The sequence below is a fragment of the Hoplias malabaricus genome, chromosome 15 (genome assembly GCF_029633855.1).
Source record: "Hoplias malabaricus isolate fHopMal1 chromosome 15, fHopMal1.hap1, whole genome shotgun sequence".
In the NCBI taxonomy this organism is placed as follows: domain Eukaryota; kingdom Metazoa; phylum Chordata; class Actinopteri; order Characiformes; family Erythrinidae; genus Hoplias; species Hoplias malabaricus.
The window spans coordinates 6586383-6605374 of NC_089814.1; the positions used below are offsets into that span (position 1 = coordinate 6586383).

The 18992-nt window shown below is 42.1% G+C and overlaps 1 protein-coding gene across 2 annotated transcripts; it reads left to right on the forward strand.

The window, feature by feature from the left end:
* The first annotated feature begins 1557 nt into the window (after positions 1-1557).
* Positions 1558-18859, forward strand: agxt2 (alanine--glyoxylate aminotransferase 2). Of its 2 annotated transcripts, XR_010795501.1 has the most exons (15): positions 1558-1739; positions 3623-3702; positions 4424-4614; positions 5764-5887; positions 6269-6363; positions 8899-8992; positions 9674-9767; positions 11075-11175; positions 13067-13159; positions 13849-13981; positions 14098-14186; positions 15190-15339; positions 17728-17826; positions 18141-18359; positions 18462-18859. XR_010795501.1 is itself a non-coding variant. In XM_066645997.1 (14 exons), exons 1-14 carry the CDS (start codon positions 1655-1657, stop codon positions 18240-18242), a joined length of 1530 nt encoding a protein of 509 aa, XP_066502094.1. In that variant the 5' UTR covers positions 1558-1654; the 3' UTR covers positions 18243-18859. The 2 variants fall into 2 exon arrangements, 1 of the variants encoding a protein (XP_066502094.1); XM_066645997.1 differs by having other exon boundaries at positions 18141-18859.
* The last annotated feature ends 133 nt before the right edge of the window (positions 18860-18992 follow it).

Here is an 18992-nt window from a genome sequence, read left to right on the forward strand (position 1 = left end):
AAGAATTAAAAGAAAAGAAAAAATTCATGCAGTATTATTGAGGCTTAATGCACATTTTCAGCTTGCTAAATGCGAGTGAGTGAGTGAGTGAGTGAGTGAATGAGCGAGTAAGTGAGTGAGTGGGTGAGCGAGTGAGTGGGTGAGCGAGTGAGTGAGCAAGCGAGTGAGTGAATGAGTGAGTGAATGAGTGAGTGGGTGGGTGAGTGAATGAGTGAGTGGGTGAGTGAATGGGTGAGTGAATGAGTGAGTGGGTGAATGAGTGAGTGAGTGAATGAGTGAGTGGGTGAGTGAGTGAATGAGTGAGTGAGCGAGTGAGTGGGTGGGTGAGTGAATGAGTGAGTGGGTGAGTGAATGGTTGAGTGAGTGAGTGAATGAGTGAGTGGGTGAGCAAGTGAGTGGGTGAGCGAGTGAGTGAGCGAGCGAGTGGGTGAATGAGTGAGTGAATGAGTGAGTGGGTGAGTGAATGGGTGAGTGAATGAGTGAGTGGGTGAGTGAGTGAGTGAGTGAGTGAATAAGTGAGTGAATGAGTGAGTGAATGAGTGAGTGAGCGAGTGAGTGGGTGGGTGAGTGAATGAGTGAGTGGGTGAGTGAATGAGTGAGTGGGTGAGCGAGTGAGTGAGCGAGCGAGTGAGTGAATGAGTGAGTGGGTGGGTGAGTGAATGAGTGAGTGGGTGAGTGGGTGAGTGAGTGAATGGGTGAGTGAGTGAATGAGTGAGTGAGCGAGTGAGTGGGTGAGTGAATGAGTGAGTGGGTGAGTGAATGGGTGAGTGAATGAGTGAGTGAGTGAATGAGTGAGTAAGTGAGCGAGTGAATGAGTGAGTGAGTGAGCGAGTGAGTGAGCGAGTGAGTGAATTCTGTCCAGGGCCTGTGTTCTCTGGAATATAGAGCTCCATCCATACTTCTGGGATGAGTTGGAGTTGGGTTTGTGATTAAAAATGTATCATCTGTCAAACCTTCCTGACTTCAATAAGGAGCTTGTGAATCATCACAGTCATCAAATATTTTCAAAATATTCCAATATTTACTTTAAAGAATTTAATGAAGCTGTTTTGCTTTAAAAGGGAATAACTGTCTATTAATACCTATTATTTCTGAAGAATTAGCTCATACAAAACTGAATATGTAAATTTAGGCTTTTTAAAAGCTATAAGGAATTCAACCCTTATTTAAGTGAACATTTGTCCCAATAGACTACAGAGCCATGCCATTAAAGTATCATATTTAATCGTATTTTACACATAAAAGAACATAAATAAACATGATGAACGCCAAAAAAAAGTCAAAAAACATATACGCGCTAAAACGTACGTGTAAATGATCTCGGATTTTGGCAAATGCAAATATGGCTAGTCTCCATCCCGTTGTATGGAACATTCATTCCTGCGTTCTGATTGGCTAGTATGAGTCAAACCTATTTGCAGAATACATTTCTAGCCAATAACCTCAAAGCAGGCGGAATCCCTAGAGCCAATCAGAGCACAGAAGACTGGACAAGGACGAACACGAGGGTTTCAAGATATGCCCCCTCCCTATTCCCCCAACCCCCGACACAAGCAGCTGTTGCGACAGACTTAGTAACCAAGTTTCTTCGCCCAAAAACAGTCAGTGTGCAAGAGTTTTAGTCTCTTTCTGAAAGTTACAGAAACGTGTGAAAATGCATAAAATTCTTGCACGAATACACCGTCCAAGTTGGGTGGGGAAAACAGTGGAGAGAGTGTCCAGAGTCCATCTGCCGAGTGGTGAGTGTTTGAAGAGTCCTCCCTTCAGAACCTCGGTGTTGTTTACGTCTTGCTATAATCACTGTTTTGCACGTGTGTGATGTAAAGGTAAACTCAAAAAAATGGAAGGACATGAAAACACAATTGCATGTTTGTATGTATGAGTAGTTTCTGTAAACAACAGAACAGTGTGGTGTTCTACAGGTGTCTATTTTGGGGCATTTACTATTTCCCTTAGGACATATTCACACACAATACTGACCTGATGTTTCTGCATGTGATGCACAGTTTTTTGTGTGAGCCACTTTCACACACTTTGGAAAAGAACATGTAGTGATAACGTAAATGAAAAAGCTATTAAACTGGATGTTTTAATTGCTAATTTAAGAAAATGTGCATGAAATGTTAATTTCCCAATGCTCATTAACAAATAGGCGATATTATCAAATAAACTCTTTACTTTAATACATATATTGTTAGAGAGGTAACTGCAGGACTTGATTAACACAGTCACAGACACACATTTACTTTAAAAGTAGATTAAAATAATTTTCAATGGTGATTCTCACTTATTAGTGCAGTTTAATGCAGGACTAGGCTTAGTTCATGTCTAGGGTAGCGGCTTAGGTTGCACTTCAATTACTATATGTTGATATTGCAACACAGCTTCAGGGTCTTTGCATCCTTGGTTCTCTTGATAGTGTATTGGCTGTGTAAAATTGTCCACATGTACGATAGCTTCAGTGACTGGGGGTGTGTGTGTGACACTGTCCACAGGTGTGAGCATGAATTTGCAAATGATTGTAAGAGTGGATTCAATGCAGTTATGTCCGTGCTAAATATGAGGGAAGCTAATCTATTTAAATAGTACATGTTTTTGATAGGTTTAAGACTTTTCAGTGGTGAATATTACATGCCTCAATCTTTACATTACACTTAAAGTCCACTGACACAGTCATTCATTCATTGTCTGTAAGCGCTTATCCAGTCCAGAGCCTACCTGGAATCATTGGGCGCAAGGTGGGAATACACCCTGGAGGGGGCGCCAGTCCTTCACAGGGCAACACACACACTCACACACTCACACCTACGGACAATTTTGAGTCGCCAATCTACCTACCAATGTGTGTTTTTGGACTGTGGGAGGAAACCGGAGCACCCGGAGGAAACCCACACGGACACTGGGAGAACACACCAACTCTTCACAGACAGTCATCCGGAGCGGGAATCGAACTCACAACCTCCAGGTCCCTGGAACTGCTGACACAGTCAGTTAGGCATAAAATGTAATCGTGTGTAATTAAACCTACGCTAAAACACACAGGCAAATGACGAGCAGTCGAAGTCTGCAGGAGGTCATTTAGCATAAGTAAACACATCTGTTGAAATGGATTATATATACGTATTTCACACTGATATGAAGGGCTACAGGGGAGCAATGTTCTTTCTGGTCCTCCTGGAGGTGAATATCTTTTTTTGAATGTCTTAATTTGTCATTGTGTAATTTATCTCAATGTAAAACAATGTAAACGAGTGTTTTAATTAGCAATATTACACTATATCAGAAACACTTTCCACTTTGTAGGTTTAAACATCACATCCAAATCACAAAGACAAATTCTGTACTAGACCTTACTGTATGGGAACTTCCAGTTTGTGGAAGGGAGGTTTCCTAGCGGAGTGTCATATGGTGTTCCACAAGGCTCTGATTTAGGTCCATTTATGTTTTCTGGAATATCAATAAGATTTTTTGCTAAACTGTACAGTAGGATTGGGAAATACAGTCATGAAGCGTTTCAGTAAAATCAAACTAAATTAAACCAGTGATGGTAGCACAGCCACAGATGAGCCTTACCAGCGCCTTTGGATTAAAGAACACTGTGTAATAATCTGTTTCTGCTCAGGAGCCATGTGTCAGAATGCAGAGGTGAAACACTCAGCCATTCAGATGCCTCCATGTGATTTTAAACCTGATCCATACCAGGTAAAACGGCCCCAGTGTGAACAGGAGTTTTAATACTGCCAGTTAATTAACTAATTTTGTAAATATTATCAGTTATGATTGGACCAAGTATGTAATCATATAAGTGTGCTACGGTCAATTTTGTTATTATCCCAAATGTGATCCCTTGAATAAAACACCTTGGACCTGTTTCCCAGGCCCAGATTAACCAGTGATTGACCAGTGACACCCCAGTGCAACCCCAGACTAGGCTTAATTCACACCTAAAGAAGTGAATTTTGGTCTTGGATTTACACTTGCGTATCTCTTTAGTTTAAAAGTGTTTGTAACATGAAAACAGGCAAATTCTTACCAGAAAATGACCAATAGAATTCTAGAGCTGTTACAACTCTGAAATAAGGAGAGCTAGGTTTCTCAAAACAATTTGGTCCTAATATTCCTAAAATGCTGGAAAACAGGGCCAAGAGAAACTAAGGTTAGTGATGGGAGTGCACCCCTGGAAGTAGCTCAGCTTGTTCATTAAGTATTTAATTTCAGACGTTTCATTCAAGTCAGTGCTTGTGAATAAAACCATAAAAATGTTTTACATGTAAATTTTAAATTAAAAGTGCAAATGCAAAGGGCTGGAGTGCAAATATGATTTAAATAAAGATGAAAATAAATATCAATCTCTGTTCCTCATTATACAGCTACGATTTTACAAAAATGGTGTAAAAGTATAAAAGCGTGATGCTCTTTTTAGGGAATGTCTAAAGAGCGTCTGCTGGAGATCAGGAAGCAGAACTGCCACCCCATGACCATGAAGGTGACATACTACAAACGCCCAGTTTTTATCGCTCAGGGACACATGCAGTGGCTGTGGGATGTGGACGGACGGCGTTATCTGGACCTGTTTGCTGGTGTGGCCACTGTCAGCGTCGGACACTCCCATCCGTGAGTGTCGGTGTAATGAAGACCAAGTTAGAAAACAAACTAAAAATGGGATCAGAGTGAATCATTTAATTTTGTTACACCTTTCAATATTGAAATGTAAAAAGACGTTGATTCACCTCTTAGAAATGTTGTAACAAGGATGCCTGATGTCATCAGAGTCATTGAGTGAGTGAGTGAGTCAGTCATTGAGTGAGTGAGTGAGTCAGTCATTGAGTGAGTGAGTGAGTCAGTCATTGAGTGAGTGAGTGAGTGAGTCAGTCATTGAGTGAGTGAGTGAGTCAGTCATTGAGTGAGTGAGTGAGTCAGTCATTGAGTGAGTGAGTGAGTGAGTCAGTCAGTCATTGAGTGAGTCAGTCAGTCATTGAGTGAGTGAGTGAGTGTGTCATTCATTGAGTGAGTGAGTGAGTCAGTCAGTCAGTGAGTCAGTCAGGGCCTGGTGTGTATTTGTAAATTCCTTCAGTTTACTGCTATTCATTTCCTCAAACCTTAATGTTACATCTTTATGTGCTGTGAGTTAAAGGTGATGTTCATGATTTTAATCAAAAAACTCTTTTTTTATAAAATTCTGAGGATGTTTCCTCACCATTTGCTAACTCTCCAGTCTCCTTGTGTGCTCGAGACGGGACGAAAGTGTTTACGAAGCCCTGGTGTTAGTAAATGGGTAACAACAGTGTCTCGGTCCAGTATGCTAGGTTTTTCTCACTGTCTGCTGATGGTAGAAACTGCCATTTGGAGGATTTTAGACAACAAATAAACCTTCAAACATAGAAAAGCATGGACCAAGATGAAGATATTACTCAATTCATGCTTCATAGGTGGGTAGTATTGACATATTTTTGTTGTTTCTGATTACTTAAGGTGGACATGTCTCCAGATTTAGCTAACCGCGTTACCAAAAGTTACAGATGAGTTACAACTGATTTTCTGTGGTGATTCAAAACTTTAACAGACAAGTTAAACTTTAACCATGTACAAATAATAGTCATTTTCTTCCCCTCAAACATACCATTCCACCTTAAAAGACGTGGAGCTTCTGAAAACAGAGAGAACAGAGTACATGTAGCACTGAAAAAGGTGAAACACTTTATCCAACTATAGCTGATGTTCTGATCTTTAGAGAGTGTGTGTGTGTGTGTGTTTGTTTATTAGGAAAGTGAATGAAGCTGCAGTGAAGCAGCTCAATCGTCTGTGGCACACCACAGTCATCTACATCTACCCTCAGATTCAGGAATATGCAGAAAAACTGGCCTCTTTGCTTCCTGAACCTCTAAAGGTACAAACACACACAGAAAGAAAGAGAAGTTTGGGGACCTGAAACTCACAACATTAAAATAATCATTCAGAATAATGCCACTACATCCAAAAAGCTGACCAGTATGACATTCAGTTCTTCAAATTTGCAATGAAGCAATGAGGCAATTAACAGTAGCTAACAAGTAATAGAAGTGAATACCCCAGCATTTTGTATTGTACTCCTTTTACCTGTAAAAAGAGGAAAAAATCAGTAGCAGACATCTCAAACTGCACAGTTCACATTAGTTTATTATTTAAACATTAAATAGTGTGTGTGTGTGTGTGTGTGTGTGTGTGAGTGAGGGTGTGTGTAAGGGTGTGCTTGGACTGTAATTGTGTTCATGTTCTCCTGCATTTCCAGGTAGTGTACCTGACAAACAGCGGCTCTGAGGCTAACGACCTGGCCATGCTCATGGCACGACTGCACACTGGAAATTTTGACATCATCACACTGAGGTCAGCGATGCTCTCTGGTGAAAGTGATTATTTGAAATGCTTTGAGGTTTGATATGAACGTATTTTTGGAGCAAAGCAACTGAGCACCTGTGACTGTGGAATTTGTAGTTGTAGAAAATAGTCACCCATGTATCAGTAAATTTGAAAAGGCAGAGATGAACCCTTGGACAAAATGTGCACATTTGTGAATCAGTTTGTTAATCTATGCAATAAGCGCTCTACACCTGTAGAACATTTTCTCACAATACATTGTTTTATTGTTTTGTTGTTTACTTTTCATTCATTCATTCATTATCTGTAAGCGCTTATCCAGTTCAGAGTCACTGTGGGTCCAGAGCCTACCTGGAATCATTGAGCGCAAGGCGGGCAACACAGATACACACACACATTCACACCTACGGACACTTTTGAGTTGCCAATCCACCTACCAACATGTGTTTTTTCTGGACTGTGGGAGGAAACCGGAGCACCCAGAGGAAACCCATGCGAACACAGTGAGAACACACCACACTCCTCACAGACAGTCACCCGGAGGAATCCCACGCAGACACAGGAAGAACACAACACACTCCTCACAGACAGTCACCTGGAGGAAACCCACGCAGACACAGAGAGAACACACCACACTCCTCACAGACAGTCACCTGGAGGAAACCCACGCAGACACAGAGAAAACACACCACACTCCTCACAGACAGTCACCCGGAGGAATCCCACGCAGACACAGAGAAAACACATCACACTCCTCACAGACAATCACCCGGAGGAAACCCACGCAGACACAGGGAGAACACCACACTCCTCACAGACAGTCACCTGGAGGAAACCCACGCAGACACAGAGAAAACACACCACACTCCTCACAGACAGTCACCCGGAGGAAACCCACGCAGACACAGAGAAAACACACCACACTCCTCACAGACAGTCACCCGGAGGAAACCCACGCAATCACAGGGAGAACACACCACACTCCTCACAGACAGTCACCCGGAGGAAACCCACGCAATCACAGGGAGAACACACCACACTCCTCACAGACAGTCACCCGGAGGAAACCCACGCAATCACAGGGAGAACACACCACACTCCTCACAGACAGTCACCCGGAGGAAACCCACGCAGACACAGGGAGAACACACCACACTCCTCACAGACATTCACCCGGAGGAAACCCACGCAGACACAGGGAGAACACACCACACTCCTCACAGACAGTCACCCGGAGGAAACCCACGCAGACACAGGGAGAACACACCACACTCCTCACAGACAGTCACCCGGAGGAAACCCACGCAGACACAGAGAAAAAACATCACACTCCTCACAGACAGTCACCTGAAGGAAACCCACGCAGACACAGAGAAAACACACCACACTCCTCACAGACAGTCACCCGGAGGAAACCCACGCAATCACAGGGAGAACACACCACACTCCTCACAGACAGTCACCCGGAGGAAACCCACGCAATCACAGGGAGAACACACCACACTCCTCACAGACAGTCACCCGGAGGAAACCCACGCAATCACAGGGAGAACACACCACACTCCTCACAGACAGTCACCCGGAGGAAACCCACGCAATCACAGGGAGAACACACCACACTCCCCACAGACAGTCACCCGGAGGAAACCCACGCAATCACAGGGAGAACACACCACACTCCCCACAGACAGTCACCCGGAGGAAACCCACGCAATCACAGGGAGAACACACCACACTCCTCACAGACAGTCACCCGGAGGAAACCCACGCAGACACAGGGAGAACACACCACACTCCTCACAGACAGTCACCCGGAGGAAACCCACGCAGACACAGGGAGAACACACCACACTCCTCACAGACAGTCACCCGGAGGAAACCCACGCAGACACAGGGAGAACACACCACACTCCTCACAGACAGTCACCCGGAGGAAACCCACGCAGACACAGGGAGAACACACCACACTCCTCACAGACAGTCACCCGGAGGAAACCCACGCAGACACAGGGAGAACACGCCACACTCCTCACAGACAGTCACCCGGAGGAAACCCACACAGACACAGAGAGAACACGCCACACTCCCCACTGAGTGCCTCCTAAGAAAAGCCTTCTCCAGAAAATTAAATGCAGGACAAAGAGGTGCTGGAGGTTTTGAAATGGGAAAATGGAGAACAGGAAATGACCCATTATCTGATTTTTGATTGAACAGAAAATTGCATAGAAATAAAATCAGGAAAATGCTCTGTCTTCAAATTTACTATTTTCTACAACAACAAACACCATTGTTTTACTCCTGTACCTACTATACATAGTGGTACCACCACATGAATGACTTCTTTAGTAAAGATTTATTCTGTCTCTGGATATTGTCCGACAGCTTGTAAAGTAGGGTAGTGTAGTGTGTGTGCTTTCTGAAAACGTCAAACTGCAGAAATATTTCACATTTTCTTGCATTGTGGTTAAGTTAGATAATGAATAAAGCCCTTTTATATTCTGTGTTTACTTTAAACAATATATCATCTTCCTTTGTGTTGTGCAGTGGGTCATATCATGGTGGCAGCCCACAGTCGTTGGGTCTGACAGCAAATTCAGTGTATAAATACCCTGTGGCATCTGGATCCGGCTGTCATACCGTATGTATAACTCGCACTATATATCCACTCATATCACACAGTGTGGGCGGTTTCGGGAACTTCATTTTGTACAATGCTCTGAAAATTCACCTGTGACCATACACTGATGTCCAATCATGGTCATTATGTAGCCCAGTAAACATTTAGCCGTTGATTCAACGTTGAAATAACGTAATGACTGCCGTCTAATCAACGTTCTCTTAAGGTTGAAAATGAAAGTTGAAAAGACGTCCAAACACAGACATTGAAAAGACGACTATTAGACGTATTTTGGACGTCCATTGACGTTATTAATTGGTCCCGAAATAAAGTACTTGTATAAAACGCTTTTTGGACGTCCACTGACGTTATCGATTGGTCACCACTTAACTAACTTATTAAGATAGATTTTGGACGTCCATTGACGTTTAAAATATGTCCTTGACGGACAGACTTCTTTTAGACCTATTTTGAATGTCCAGGGACATTCCTTGTTTACTGGACCTTCATAACCTTTTTATTTAACCATAACCCAGCTCATACACCTCACACTGATAAACCCCACTGTTCTTAGATTAGTTTGGACTTTGTGAAATATGCTTTTTCCAATATGCATAGGATGATAAATGTGTTAAATCCCTGGTGTAGACCTGTACTGATAAACACCGCTGTAGCTTATTGTTTCTCTCCATGTGTGTTTAGACAATGTGTCCTGATGTGTTTCATGGTTTGTGGGGAGGAAAGCACTGTAGAGATTCTCCTGTTCAGACCATAAGAGACTGTAGCTGCTCACCAGGTACACACACAGCTTCTGCTTCTGAGACAAGACTTCATCTTTACAATGTTCAAAGTGATGATGAAACCAATTGAAATGATCAAATATTACGTGGGAAAACGTTTTAATTTACTGTGTTTGAAATATGAGATGTTGATTTGATTAATTATTTATGACATCTGTCAATTATTTATGACATAATGCCTTCCAAAAAGACAGATCGACTAAGCCACTTCCCAATAACTGACCCAACCCACCAACCAACAGTTTGTTGCTATTGCTTTTAAATGATATTTAGTCACTAAAAGTATACACCACTCTCTCTCTCTCTCTTACACACACACACACACACACACACACATCTGTGTGAATCTGTGAAGCTCATTTTTTAGTTTAATTATTTTTAACCTAAGGTAAATCTGTGAGTTCCAGTCTCTACTCTCCCTTCAATATTTCTTGTAGGTTTCTGTCAGTATTATTTTAATACACTTTGTTTAACTATGTATTTATGGAACTACATATTAACTATTGTACCCTCAGAACGTGGACAGACCTAGAAATGCGGATGTACTGTATTCTGCTGAGCTAAAGTGCAAGGTTTGAAGTTTTGGTGGAAATCATTAACAGTTTTCTCTGAATATTTGAGCTGTTTCTCTTGAGAGTGACATTATTGCGCCTGGGATTCCAGCTATGCATGAAACTATGGACACATGACAGAAATATCATTATTTACACAGCATTAAACAGTCCATTACACTCTTCAGGTTACAAGCTGTGCACACGCACTGATAGTTGTGGTGTAGTGAGTCATCTGCGAGTCTCATTTGCACCATGTGCAGTTTAAGGCTGAGGGATTAGCAAAAAAGACAGCTGCATATATATCGCCATATGCGTTTGCACATTGGTGCAGGGGGTGAAATAATAAACCCTGCTCTCTCCTGAGTGAAGTACAAATAGCTTCAGCTTCATAGACATTTAAAATTCAAACTACTCTGGCCTTAATTATTAAACTGTAAAAGTGCTTCAGATGTGATTGTTCTCATTCAGATTTATATTTAAATAACTAGGTTTGCACAAGCCGTCAGAAACACCGTGTTTTAATCACAGGAGCTGTGTCAGTTCAAACAACCACAGAAAATGTAGAGATTTCAGAACTTAAATCAAAGAGGAGGAGGACACTGAGGCACCAGAATCAATGCAGTAGATCATTAGGTTATTAACTGGGCACTGTACAACAAAAATAAATGCTTTAAATATTAATAATTGTAAAGATGGTGTAGTTTTGTTGTTGACATTTACAACTTTTCAGCCTGCTCCCCTCTTCTCAGGTCACTGTGAGGCCAATGACCGATACATCGAGCAGCTGAAAGAAATGCTTTGCACAACTGTCCCCAACCGCATTGCTGCTTTCTTTGGTGAAGCCATCCAGGTGAGAACAACTCAGGAACTTCAGTTAGAAAACATCCAAACACACAGATTTTTTTTTCTTAAAAGGCTAAGAAGTGTGAAATATTTAAAATGAATTTGATGTGAAAATCTTTGTGCGTTAACTTTAGGACCATGGTAATTTCAAAATAAACTTTAGGTGTACTGAATTTAAGTAGAGGCGACATGGTGGCACAGCAGGTAGTGTCTCAGTTACACAGCTCCAGGGACCTGAAGGTTGTGGGTTAAAGTCCCGCTCCAGGTGACTCCAGGTCTGTGAGGAGTTGGTGTGTTCTCCCTGTGTCTGTGTGGGTTTCCTCCGGGTGACTGTCTGTGAGGAGTGTGGTGTGTTCTCCCTGTGTCTGCGTGGGTTTCCTCCGGGTGACTGTCTGTGAGGAGTGTGTTGTGTTCTCCCTGTGTCTGCGTGGGTTTCCTCCGGGTGACTGTCTGTGAGGAGTGTGGTGTGTTCTCCCTGTGTCTGCGTGGGTTTCCTCCGGGTGACTGTCTGTGAGGAGTGTGGTGTGTTCTCCCTGTGTCTGCGTGGGTTTCCTCCGGGTGACTGTCTGTGAGGAGTGTGTTGTGTTCTCCCTGTGTCTGCGTGGGTTTCCTCCGGGTGACTGTCTGTAAGGAGTGTGGTGTGTTCTCCCTGTGTCTGCGTGGGTTTCCTCCGGGTGACTGTCTGTGAGGAGTGTGGTGTGTTCTCCCTGTGTCTGCGTGGGTTTCCTCCGGGTGACTGTCTGTGAGGAGTGTGGTGTGTTCTCCCTGTGTCTGCGTGGGTTTCCTCTGGGTGACTGTCTGTGAGGAGTGTGGTGTGTTCTCCCTGTGTCTGCGTGGGTTTCCTCCGGGTGACTGTCTGTGAGGAGTGTGGTGTGTTCTCCCTGTGTCTGCGTGGGTTTCCGCCGGGTGACTGTCTGTGAGGAGTGTGGTGTGTTCTCTCTGTCTGCGTGGGTTTCCTCCGGGTGACTGTCTGTGAGGAGTGTGGTGTGTTCTCTCTGTGTCTGCGTGGGTTTCCACCAGGTGACTGTCTGTGAGGAGTGTGGTGTGTTCTCTCTGTGTCTGTGTGGGTTTCCTCCCACAGTCCAAAAACATGTTGGTAGGTGGATTGGTGACACAAAAGTGTCTGTAGGTGTGAGTGAATGTGTGATTGTTTGTTGCTCTGTGAAGAACTGGCACCCACTCCAGGGTGTGTTCCTGTCTTGTGCTCAGTGATTCTGAGTAGGCTCCAGACCCACCGTGACCCTGAACTGGATAAGCGCTTAGACACAACGAATGAATGAATTTAAGTACATTTTAAATTTAGGCCCCAAGCTTTAATCTGCCAAATGTGCTAAAGATGCAACAAAGTGTCTTTATAGCAAAGTGTGTATGTATCTTATACACATACGAATTCATACACTTACATACCTTTTGAACCTGATTTGTAATCAGACTTTGAAGGAGTTTGGCAAATAACAGATGGTAAACAATTCTACAGTCTCAGAGCACGGATGTACAAACGGTGTCCTAGTAACAGCCAACAAGTCCTGTGATGAAGACCTCGTGTACCACTTCCTGGTGGTGTAACTTAGTGATAGAAGTGGGACCTGAACCATTAAGTGCTTTGGGAGCCAATGGAATGAAGATAAAATGGGTTTAATATGGTCCCATTGTCTTGAAGCTGGTAGGTTATGTAGCTGCTGCATTCCATGCTGTCTGTAAGTCAATTCATCTACATTAGATATTTCTTAATCAAAGAAGAATATTGACACAATAGTAAAGTTTTCATCAAATTAAAAAATAGGTAAAGCATAACAGCCATGTACTCTTTCCTCAGAGTAACTGGGTGAACCAGCTCCTCAAAATTACAGATAGTACAGTTCTAAATAAATACCTCATCTTCTTTTCATACTTCTCAGGGAGTCGGGGGAGCCGTGCAGTATCCCAAGAACTACTTGAAAGAGACCTACAAGCTTGTGCGGGATAAAGGTGGATTGTGCATTGCTGATGAGGTACACACACACACACTTGCTCAGGAGAGTCTGCTGCAGTTTAAAATTTCAGATGAGAGGTCAATATTGTTTCATTGTAGAATCTGCATATATTCACTTAAACTTTTTTTTTAATGAGTTCCAATAATAAAAAAAAAAAAAACAGGTTTTTGTTTAGACGATTTAAAAACCTCAATGTTGGCAATTGTGAAAGTCACGTACAGGAGGTCCTCGGATAACATCAGTCCCGTGTTACGATGTTTCGTGGTTACGACACATCTCCCATTTACTGTAAAAAGCCTTGTTTCGACGTAAGTGGTTTTGCGTCGTAAACGTCGTAACGTGAACTTCGTGTTTGGTGTGCATGGCGGAAGAATACACGGTTACGATGCGACGTAGGAACGGATCAGCATCGTAAGTCGAGGACCCCCTGTATTAATACTGAATTTTTTTAGAGGGCTTTTGTTTGTTGTTTTTCTTGTACCATAAAATGACAAAAGTGCATGAGAATTATTTGTAAACCTATTATATATTAGATAGTCGAGTGAATGTGTGAGTGTGTGTTGCCATGCTAAGGACTGGCGCCTCCTCCAGGGTGTGTTCCTACCTTACGTCCAGTGTTTCCAGGTGGGCTCCAGACCCACCACGACCCTGGAGTCTAAATGTCTACACACATCTATATGTCCTTTGTTATCTTTTTACTGTGTCAGGTCCAGACTGGCTTTGGACGCACAGGGAGTCACTTTTGGGGATTCCAAGGTCATGACGTCATTCCAGACATTGTTACTATGGCAAAAGGCATAGCTAACGGGTTTCCTATGGGAGCCGTGGTCACTACAAAAGGTCAGTTGACTTTTAAAGGCACTTGAAACTATTGGCTTGTCTCGCACACACAAACACAGAAACACCAACACACAATCATTTTTTTTTTTTTTTTTTTTTTTTTTAATTTCTTTCAGAAATTGCCAGTTCATTTGCGAAGGGTGTCCACTTCAACACATTCGGTGGGAACCCAATGGCCTGTGTTATCGCCTCCTCTGTACTGGATGTGAGTACAGACTTTTTTTTTTATCATATAATGCTATAACTCTGAAGCTCTTACTAATGAATATAACATTGACATAAATTAAAGTTTAAAAAAAGTAACATGAAAACCAGACCACCCACAAAGAGACTGAGACAAAGAAACACACTTTCACTATAAGTTAGAGGCTCATTTACACTTTGTGATGTCCATTGTGCAAAGATTAGGGCGGGGCGATATAACCAAAACGATACTATGAAAACCAACAAAATGTAATGTCAAAGAATTAGTGTTTATTTGTAACACCAAAAAGAATATGATCCATTATCTAACTGTAATTATAAAAGCATACCTCTAAGAAATAGTGATGTCCCAATCAAGTTTTTTTTGCCCCGATCCCAAGCCAAGTCTTTTAATATTGTATAAATGTAATTTAGTTTCTTCGTTACAATAGAAGTGACGACCAATGAGAAGTGCGTTCTCTGTTTAGGAGCCTACCTCAAACAAGTCATGGTCTTAACAGTGCTCTTTTTTGGAATTAAAGAATTGATGAATTTTTGCCCATTGCTGACTTACAGCTATCAGCGAGATAGACCTGAGTGTGTGCGATATATGTGCTAACTGCTCCAGGGGCATACATGACCAATGGCAGGACAGCGTAGTGTGTGTTTGTGTGCACGCAGATGCATAGGTGGGTGCACGCGCGAGAGAAAATAAACATAGCTGGACAGGACATTTGTGCACTATTTTAAATTTATGGAGTATGCCATATCCTTGGCACACTCTATACAACAAATATGGCCATTTTCAAAATCGTGTAAAAAATACTTTTGAATATATCGATATTGGCGATATATCCCCCAGCTCTAGCCTGAGCTCAAGTCACGTTCACAATATTGCTATATGTCTTTATCGAATAAAAAAAAAACACCGGTATTATAGTGATTTTATATCGCCCACCTGTAGCAAAGACCCATATCATGATAGAAATGAACAGTAGTTACTGTACAGTGTTTGTGTGTTTCAGACGATTGTAGAGAACGGGTATCAGGAAAACTCTGCAAAGGTGGGAACGTATCTACTGAACGAGCTGGCGAAACTGAGAGATAAGTACGAGATTGTTGGTGACGTCCGGGGAAAAGGCCTAATGATCGGAGTGGAGATGGTCACTGACAAAGTGAGAGAAAACTATTTTTACTCTTAGTTTTACAGATGTAAATGCCCCATCTACAATCTCTTGCAGGTTTTTATTTTTATTTTTTTAACTTTGTGTGTCTGAGCTAATGATGCAACAGCACAGCGTTGACCATGAATGACCTGGACAGTGTTGTGTGTGTGTGTGTGTGTGTGTGTGTGTGTGTGTGAGAGAGAGGTAAAGCCACTGGTACACAAAACCATCTGCTGTGTACATCTGTTGTATGATAATTCAGTTTTTATTATATGCAATGCCAGGATACAGAATTATGAAACAGTTATATTCTTAGTTAAATCACAAACAAGTTTCATAGGGTTTCAAGGGTCCATTTTTAGGAATTCTACCATTAACCAGATATTTACAGACCGGGGGGTGGGGGGGAATTAAGAATAAAAGTCTGAATATTCCAAGAATAAAGTCAGAATATTTTGCTGTTTGGGTGCACACAACTCCTTTGGAGTTAAAAGGAGAAATAATGTGTATTGATTAAGTTCTGCTATCTTATAGGAATCATGAATAAAGAAATAGTCCTCTGGCACCTCAGGAAAGACTGGAGTGCAACTCCAGTGGCAGTACAGCAGCCAAGGCTCTATAGTGTTATGGCTTATGGGCAATAAAATAAAGCCATATGACATTGCTGTCAATAGTCAGCGGCTTCATTGGCTGAAAACTCAATGAAACACTGTTAATCAATGATTCCTGCCTTTGTTCTGGTTAGTTTAGTAGAGTGGCATTCCAGCCCTGTTCTTGGCTCAAATGGGAATTGACGAAATGTGCCTAAAGACGGCAATCATTTTTGGCTGACTAACCACTCAAGCCTAGATATATTCGTCCAGACAAGTCTCTGAAACGGGTTAAAGGATATTTCCAAAAGCATGATCTGAAAGACTCAGCAGTGTGAGATAATGGTTGGCTAACTGAAGGAATGTATACAGGTTTCTGACCCTTCATTTTGAACAGTTAATAATTAGGTGTGTAGTGTGTGATTTATTTGAAATGAGACACCAGCTCAGAGGCAGATCACGTATCCAGCAGCTGTGTTTGTGTGTAATGAGTATATATTTTTTCCATTGCCTAATTAACAGTTAACCAGATAAGAGGTGTGTAATATACTCACATTCCTGTAACAAAGCTTCTCATAGGCTCCAGGTTAACCCCGTGTCCTCATTCCTGCTGATGGCTTATTAGGCAGAATTAGCTGTAGACATTCATTCATTCTCTGTAACCGCTTATCCAGTTCAGGGCTGCAGTGGCACAAGGCAGGAATACACCCAGGAGTGGGCACCAGTCGTTCACAGCGCAACACACACGTTCACTCACACCTACAGACACCTACAAGTCACCAATCCACCTACCAACGTGTGGTTTTTGGACTGTGGGAGGAAACCCGAGGACCCGGAGGAAACCCACACAGACACAGGGAGAACACACCACACTCCTCACAGTCAGTCACCCGGAGGAAACCCACGCAGACACAGGGAGAACACACCTCCACAACTCCTCACAGGCAGTCGTCCGGTGCCACCGTGGCGCCATAAATGTTAATTCCTGTCACTTTTCACATTTCAATTGAACACAGTTCAATTATTTTTCTTATATTTTAAATGTGCAATATGTGCAAAGTTTTTTTTTTTTTAATGTGACATTACAAAAAACAGTTTTTTTTTTGTATTCAAAATAAGCTGATTTTACAATTCAGTTCCCATATATACAAATATGATTTTGATTCTGATCTTTCAAGTTGAATTTGGGCCACATGTGGTACTGAAATCAGATCCATATCTAATGTCCTGCAGCGCAACTCAAAACGGCCATATTGTAATTCATATTGGAAAAACCTATGGACTGGTCGCTGGATTTGTCAGTATGGTTTTAGGGTTGTGGAATCCAGCCCGTGACCCTGTGTGTCCTGTACAAGATCCTGGCCTTGTCTCACCTACAGTATCATGCTTAGCTATTAATGGATGCTTTTTTACCTCAAATTAACTCTGCACCTGCCTTCACCTCCCACAGAATCACTGACCACTTCCTCCTTCCTCAGACTCATACATCACTAATATTTTACCTTCACATTACTATAACCCCTTCATCTGTCATCAGTTCACTTTTACTTCTGTTCTGTTCTCTGTGTCTCCGGTGTTGACCCGAGGAGGATGGGTTCCCTGTATGAGTCTTGGTTCATTCCAAGGTCTCTTCCTCGTGTGCTGAGGGAGTTTTTCCTTGCCACTGTTGCCCTTGGCTCACTCATAGGCGGCTTGGACCTGGATCTCTGTAAAGCTGATTTGTGACGACTTTCTGTTGTGAAAAGCGCTATATAAATAAAATGATTGATTGATTATACAACAATGTAATAAATTTTTTTTTTTACAGACAAGTCGTGCTCCTCTCCCAGCTGAAGACATGGATGAGATTTTTGAAGACGCCAAGGATATGGGTGTGCTGATCGGGAAAGGAGGGATTTACGGACAGGTACGCCGACAATCTGGCAACAAGTCATTAACTTCACACATGCGTATGATCCTTAAATTTAGTCAACATGGAAAACAGTGGCACAACGAATCTCCAATTCCACATTCTGATCGTTTTTAATATTACCCTCACAGACACACACCAGCTACTGGCCAGAATTTAGTGAATGGACAGAGAGGTACAAATCTCTGAAAAGATCAGCAAGGAGACATCCCCTTTAAAAGGGTTAAAGGTGTAACATATAGGACAGAAAAGTGGAAAACAGCAGTTTCCTTAAATATATTAATTCAAAATATTCCATTCTTTGTTCTCAGACGTTCCGGATCAAGCCACCTCTGTGCATCACTAAAGCAGATGCAGACTTCTTCCTGGCTGTTTTTGACCAGGCTCTGCACAACTACACAGAGAGGAGATGAAAACACTCTTTAATGCGTATTCAAATAATATGCCACTGCTAAGATGCTCTTTTCCAGAAAACCGTATGGTGTATATTTTGTTATAGGTGTTAACTCGTACAGTTAGGAGTCTTACTGGTAAGTGGTAATGTTTGAAACGGAAACCTACTGTGTTCCTACACTACACAATAACACACCTCAGTTATTGCAACTCTAATAATCAGTGTTTATCTGCTCTAGATCTCCATGTTGCAAGAGAGTCTGTAGTTTACATACAGACATACACGAAAAATTCACAGCATTTTTACCTGAACAGTAAGCACCTGGATAACCTTCATCCGTCTCATATTTTTTGAAGTATCTTTATATTATTAGCAAAATTAAGCACAGTTTAGCTGTAATCTACAGCTGCAGAATTGTACTGCCAGCTGTGTCCATGCTTTTCCTATTCAAATTTTCCTGGAAAACACAAAAAGCATAAGAAATAAGAAAGCATTCTTAGATGTATTTAATTCCAGTACTAACTAATGAAATAAGCAGGAAGTGCTCTGGAAACACCATGCCCAGTGCCAAACATCAGCTAGATGTACATTTAAAGATTACCAGGCTGTGGTTGTTATCTGGAGTGATGGAGCAGTATCACTACCTTTGAAAGGAGTGGTGATTATAATCCAGAACTAATTTTCGTAGTATTACTAATGTAGCTCTTGGGGCTGAATACTATCTAATCTTTATGTAGTGAGTGAAATCAGGTGTAAGGCCTTGTCAAAC